The 6,552-nt window shown below is 57.3% G+C and overlaps 1 protein-coding gene across 1 annotated transcript; it reads left to right on the top strand.

Annotated features, from left to right (window-relative positions):
• Positions 1-2,319: 2,319 nt before the first annotated feature.
• On the top strand, positions 2,320-5,927 carry FOXB2 (forkhead box B2). The gene has a single exon (XM_002742837.6). It carries the CDS (start codon positions 3,226-3,228, stop codon positions 4,501-4,503), a length of 1,278 nt encoding a protein of 425 aa, XP_002742883.1. The 5' UTR covers positions 2,320-3,225; the 3' UTR covers positions 4,504-5,927.
• Positions 5,928-6,552: the final 625 nt, after the last annotated feature.

Genomic DNA, 6,552 nt, shown 5'->3' with positions numbered 1-6,552 from the left:
AGGCCTAAGACACCGGCCCCGCTGGTCGCGTCCCCTGGCGCTGAACCTGACGTTGTGACGGCAGGTCTGCAGGCTGTAGGGAGCTCACCCGGTGAGCGTCTGGTTCATTTTTAGTGCTCAGGGTTCGTGTTACACGCCCAAGACTTGTCCCGGGAGTCCTTGAAGAGCCCCTCCCCTCGATCGGTTCCCATGCGCCGCAAGTGCCCAACGGGCTCAGTCCCAGAGCTGCTCCCCAAAATTAGACTCAGCTGTTCCAGCAACCCCTGGAAGAGATGCTATCCGAGCTACTGACAAAAGATCCCTTTGCTCGAGCTGCGTGTGGGGTCGAAGTCCGGAGAGCCTTTACCGGAGCCGCAAGCGGAGCTCCTCAGCAGCGGCCTTACAGCCGTGCAGTAGACCCCAGCGTCCTAGGCCGGGACAGGGCTGTTGTCGCACCATCTTGTTCAAAGGAAAAAGGGCCACCTGGCGCCAGCGGGCTCTTGCTGTCAAACTGTGAGCGTCCTTGGAATTCTGTGGCTTCCCGAGGCCGTGAGGCTGTCCGCTGCTCAGCTCCCTAAAGTGTCTCAGCGGACAAAAATCCCGCAGAAACTCCTATGGCAAGAGAAACGTTTCCGGCATGCAGTGAAAGAGAAAACATCTTCCTGTGAAAAGGGCTTAGGACCAAGAAGCTGCTCTTTTCCCCGGGGCCTTCTTGAAAGCTTCAATCGTAACACCTATTATGAGACGTCTCCTGGCCTAGGACAAACTGGCCACGCACAGCTAGCCAGAAATCTAGCTCCTGGCTAAAGGTGGAAATTAGGAGCCTGACCCGCTCGCGGCACTCCTGCGACCTGGCTAAGCTACCCCACAGACAGATGTGCCCCCACTGTGCAGCTCACCAAAAGCCAGAAGCCGAAAATACCCGACCCGGTGTCACCAAGGTTGCTTAGTTAAGGGGCAGCCTCCCCAAGCAGCTGGGCCGATGGCTTTCTTCGAGTTTAGGCGTGGGAAAACCGAGTAAGCCTTAGTGTCTAGATGCTCTTTTCTCCTCAAATCGCATAACAGGAAACGATCTGTGAAATTTCCAACTTCAGCCACCCTGTTTTACAAATAATGAAACAGGCCCAGAGACGGAGAGTATACTTGTTTCTAAACTCTGCTTTTCCTCCCAGCGGAAGGGCAAAGGTAGCCAAAATGAGAATACAACGTCAAGTTATCCCTGCAGTAAACCGGTGTTCCCTGCTGGGTGTGCGGATGAGTGCAGAGCAGCAACCTGCAAGCAGAAGGACCTCACGCCTGGGTTCATCCTCCTCTCCATCGCAGATCACACCAGGATCCTGTGGATTGATAATTTTTGCTTCTTATTTAATTATCTCCATTACACGTCCTGCCTCGCCCCACCCCACACCCCCATGCTAAGAAGAGCAAAGACTTCCTTCTAGTACACACAGGTGATGGGACCCCTGAGCCCCCAATTCTTACTTCTGGCCCCAGCTCACACATGACCATCCCAGAGAAACCTCATCTTGTCCAGCTCATTCGCTATGGGAAAGTGTGAAAGAGCCTCCATCTGCCAAGCCTTAGCGTCTATTCTATAAATAATTTCCTGGTTACTGTCCGTCTCGCCCTCTATACCGCAATGGTGGAGCTCGGATACTGACTCCTGTCTCCCTCTACCTGGCGCGGATCACTGGGCCTCACATGCAGTTGGCACACAATAAAATTGCGATAAACTTGGCATGTGGCGAAAACACCGCAGGCTTTCCTCCCCATGAGCTTTTCCCTCTAGCCCTCTGGTCATTGGGGTTTCTTGCAGAAAAGAGGCCTTAAGGACAAGATACTCTGAACTTGACCCGGAGTGATTAGCCCAGGAAAAAGGGTTTGTAAGGAGAGAGAAGCTCAGAGCTGGTAGATGGGGAAACAGGGAAGGGTAAAAGGAAGCGGACGGGAAAGGGAGACGCCAGAGAGAAGAGAAGCAAGAAGGCAGTGTCCTGCCCCCTCCACGGTGCATGGGCCCCGGGTGGGGTGCAGCAGAGGGAACCGCACTCGGAGCTGTGCCTCCTCCGGGCGGACAGCCTGCGCCACCCGCCGCACCAGGCGGTGGCTGGGGGCTGCCGAGCGGGTGGTGAACGCGATGGGTGGAGAGCGCCCGAAAGGAGATGGAAAAGGGGGCGGGGGCGAGGCGCGGAGCCTTCTAGCCCCTTTTCAGCTACAGACGCAGCGGCGGTGGCGGCGGCTGAGTCCCTCAGCCTCGGTCATGTGATAGTCTCGAAGCGTTAGCTGTGGGGGTCTCGGCGTCTCGGGGACCATTACAAAACGCAGCCAGGAGAGCCCGTCGCTGCCACTGCCGCCGCCTCCCCTCCAGACAAGCCGGGGAGAAAGGCGGCAGCTGCGGAGCGGAACGCTGAGCCTCCTCCGCCAGCACTCACCCGGCATTCGCAGACTCCCTCGCCAGCCCACTGCTCGCGCCCCGCATCCTGCACCCCCCTACCTCTCAGTGGAGCCTGCGGGCGCCGCTGCAGCAGAAACCACCAAACTTTTTCTCCCGCAGCGACCGCCTAGGGCTTGGCGTCTCTTCTAACTCCGCTCAAGCCTTGGAGAAAAGAGAGGCGCAGGCTGCTAAGAGCCGATCTTCTCTCTTCTTACCATGATTTTTCCCCCCAGGAAAAGGAGAACTCCAGCGCAGACTGGCTAAGTGCCTGGACAGGATACTGCGGCCAGGGCACTGGAAGTCCTGCTGTCACTGGCCTCCAGGACAGCAGGCGCAAACTCAGATTTAAAGGACCAGAGTCTCTACTGCCCAGACCTTCTTCTCAGCCAGCTTGGTCTGGGTTTCTCTCGGACCTAGAAAAAGCAGAGGCCGGAGGAAACACAGCCCCTCGCCACTCTCTCCACAGCCGCCAGCTACTGCACTCGGTCTTTGGCCACCCGGGGGAAGACCAGAGAAGGCAGTGGTAAACCTGGCGTGCCCCGCCCGCCACTGTGCGCGCCACTCGGCAACTGTCGGGGCCAGAAGTTGCCAGCTTCCAAGAGCTGAGTAGGCCAGAAAGACCAAACTCGGAAACACTAGGCAATTCGCAGAAGGCCGGGAAGAGAAGCAGAGAGGGCCTGGAGGGTGAGCGGGCAAAGTGGCGGGACTGGACAGGCGGAGTGGGAATTAGAGGGGGCAGTGAGGCCCCAGGAAAGAAGTGCGGAGAGACTCTGTGGCCCAGTGAGGGCCGGACGGCGGTGGAGGAGCCAGGGGCGATGCCGCGGCCGGGAAAGAGCTCCTACAGCGACCAAAAGCCGCCCTACTCATATATCTCACTGACCGCCATGGCAATCCAGCACTCAGCCGAGAAGATGCTGCCGCTGAGCGACATCTACAAGTTCATCATGGAGCGCTTCCCCTACTACCGCGAGCACACACAGCGCTGGCAGAACAGCCTGCGCCACAACCTCTCGTTCAATGACTGCTTCATCAAGATCCCGCGGCGGCCAGACCAGCCTGGCAAGGGTAGCTTCTGGGCGCTGCACCCCGACTGTGGCGACATGTTCGAGAACGGCAGCTTCCTGCGGCGCCGCAAGCGCTTCAAGGTGCTGCGCGCCGACCATGCTCACCTGCACGCAGGAAGCACCAAGGGCGCGCCGGGCGCTGGGCCGGGAGGGCACCTTCACCCCCATCATCCCCACCACCCCCACCACCACCACCATCACCACGCTGCCGCGCACCATCACCATCACCACCACCCACCCCAGCCGCCGCCGCCGCCGCCGCCCCCGCCACCGCCGCACATGGTGCACTATTTCCACCAGCAGCCGCCTACTGCTCCGCAGCCCCCTCAGCCACCGCCGCAGCAGTCGCAGCCTCAGCAGCCGTCTCATCCCGGCAAGATGCAGGAGACCGCGGCCGTGGCGGCGGCGGCGGCGGCAGCTGCGGCGGCCGCGGTGGGCAGCGTGGGGCGCCTGTCTCAGTTCCCACCCTACGGGCTGGGCTCAGCAGCCGCCGCCGCCGCCGCAGCCGCGGCGTCCACATCCGGCTTCAAGCACCCCTTTGCCATTGAGAACATTATTGGCCGGGACTACAAGGGCGTGCTACAGGCTGGAGGGCTGCCCTTAGCATCCGTCATGCACCACCTGGGCTACCCCGTGCCCGGCCAACTTGGCAACGTCGTCAGCTCCGTATGGCCTCACGTTGGAGTCATGGATTCGGTGGCCGCCGCCGCGGCCGCCGCGGCCGCAGCTGGAGTCCCTGTAGGTCCAGAGTATGGAGCCTTCGGGGTCCCGGTCAAGGCCCTGTGCCACTCTGCAAGCCAGAGCCTGCCTGCGGTGCCGGTGCCCATCAAGCCCACGCCTGCGCTGCCGCCCGTGTCCTCACTGCAGCCCGCGCTCACTGTCCCCGCGGCTTCGCAGCAGCCTCCGGCGCCATCCACCGTGTGCTCTGCGGCCGCGGCCTCGCCGGTCGCCTCTCTGCTGGAGCCCACAGCCCCGACTGCGGCCGAGAGCAAGGGCAGCTCCCTGCACTCGGTGCTAGTGCACTCCTAGGGGACCTGGCGGGCGAGGGGACCAGTGCGGCTCGGAGAGAAGCCGTGCCCGGAACGGCAGAAACCGTCCGATGGGGAGACGGCGCCCTGGCCAGGCCAGGCAGAGCTGGTGAGTCTGAGCCTTTGCTGGAACGGAAGGTATTTAAATTGACGAACAACCCGGAAAACTGGATTCTCCAGTGGTCTGAATAAATACAACCCTCCTTGTGTCTGTGTTTATACTATGTTGTACAATCAGATTAATGAAAGCCAATTTTCAGGTAAGAGTTTATATTGTAATTCATATAAATAGGTAAGTTATGGGGGGGAGGGGAAGAGGGAACGAAGGAGGTTAGGAAAGCCTCATTCACTGGTAAATTGGAAATAGATTCCGACCTTTATTCCTGGGAGCAGAAGCTGCCAGAGCTAAACCTCCCGGGAAGAATCCAACAGAGAGTGACGCTGAAACGGATCTCAGCCACCACGTTTCCCTCTACTGTTCTCATCCCTGGCGGTCGCCTCTCGTGAATATTCAAGACAAAACTGCCGTCGACTAAGGAATTCTCGTTTTATTTAAAAGGGAAAGAGGAAGCCTTTGATACCGTTATTTTCCGAGTCAGCTAAATGGGCGAGGAAACTGTGTCACGAATAAAGTCGCTTTGGAGGGGTGGGGGAGAAGAAGAGGCAGCGGAACCCCACGAAATATCTTTGGGAAACAGCTAAGTTTCTTGGCTCTGACCCGGGGGGTCAAGAAGGATGGGAGGAACCGCTAGAGCAATTAGTTTGCACAAAAGAGAATGGCAGCGGTTTAAAGGGTAAAGCCCCAAATTCCAAAAGTTGGGAAACACAATCAAAGAGAGACAATACAGGCGACTTTCCACCTGCAACTCGTTTGTGTATCAATCGGATGAGCGCCCAAGAATAATAATGTGAATTCCCACGATCCGTTCTATTTAAAATTGTAAGGAAACAAATCACTTGTATCGCAGGATTTTGTTCCCCTAACTTATGAATGCAGGAAAAACTCGGCACATCACTGGACAATATTGCTCTTAATGCTTGCAGGAGCTGTTCCCTTCCAGTATTCTCGGACGGAAGTGAAGGAACCACCCTGTCACCTTTGCACGCTGCGGCCGTTTTGGTATCCCGTGTGCTGTTTGGGTGTTTATGTCTTTCAGGCGAATTAATTCTTCAGTTTCAATTCGTGAATGGGAAAGAAATTTGCTTGTCGCTGTTGCCCTTCCCCCCTTTTGGGCCCCAGGAATAGCAGTTTACTCGAGACACACTTTTGGGAATGGAGGGGGGGCAGAGTGAGGAGAAATCCGCTTTGCCCTTTAGCTCTAAGTCACCTCCGCCTGGTGTCCGTGCTGCGTTCGGGTTGTGACTTTGTTTATGTCTGCTGGTGTTGTACGCGGTATTCTCTATTAAAGCTTCTCTCTGGATATCTCTGCTGGCTCCGTGTGAAGGTGTTTCAATTATCCAGGGATGAGGTAGTGGTTTGAGTGCCCACTGTTAGGTCAGGGCACTTTGCAAATCCTCCTCCTCCCTCTTATTTCTTAACTTCAGAACTTCAAAGGGGTGAGTTCGCGAGTGAGCCATCAGTAAGCACCGATTTCCTCGACTGCTCCTTTCAGCCTTTGCCACAATCATCTTTTTCTACTTACTTATTATTAATAGTAGAGACCAGGTCTCACTGTTTACGAGGCTGGTTTCGAACTCCTGAACTGAAACAGTCCTCCCATCTGGGCTTCCCAAAGTACTAGGATTACAGGCGTGAGGATTACCTGCCCGGCCACCACCTATTTTTAACAAGCCCGTTTCCTAATTGAACTTAAGTCCACCACCACGGTAGACTGAATCAGCAAACGCCTGCAACAGTGCGTTTTTCTTGTCACCGCTATCCATCACCCCTCTACCATGTTGAGGTCCTCGACAACGGTCTAAGGCCAGGAACGCTGTGTCAGCGGGATGGGTGCCCCACGGCACCCCCTTAAGTCTGCGGTGCTTGACAGAGGCAGCCGGGTTGGCGCCAGGACACTGCCACTCCCGCATTAACCAGGCACGCGCGCCC

This window comes from Callithrix jacchus, chromosome 1, assembly GCF_049354715.1.
Source record: "Callithrix jacchus isolate 240 chromosome 1, calJac240_pri, whole genome shotgun sequence".
Lineage (NCBI taxonomy): Eukaryota > Metazoa > Chordata > Mammalia > Primates > Cebidae > Callithrix > Callithrix jacchus.
Note: the sequence above shows the minus strand (reverse complement) of the source record. Positions and strands in the feature narration are given on the sequence as shown.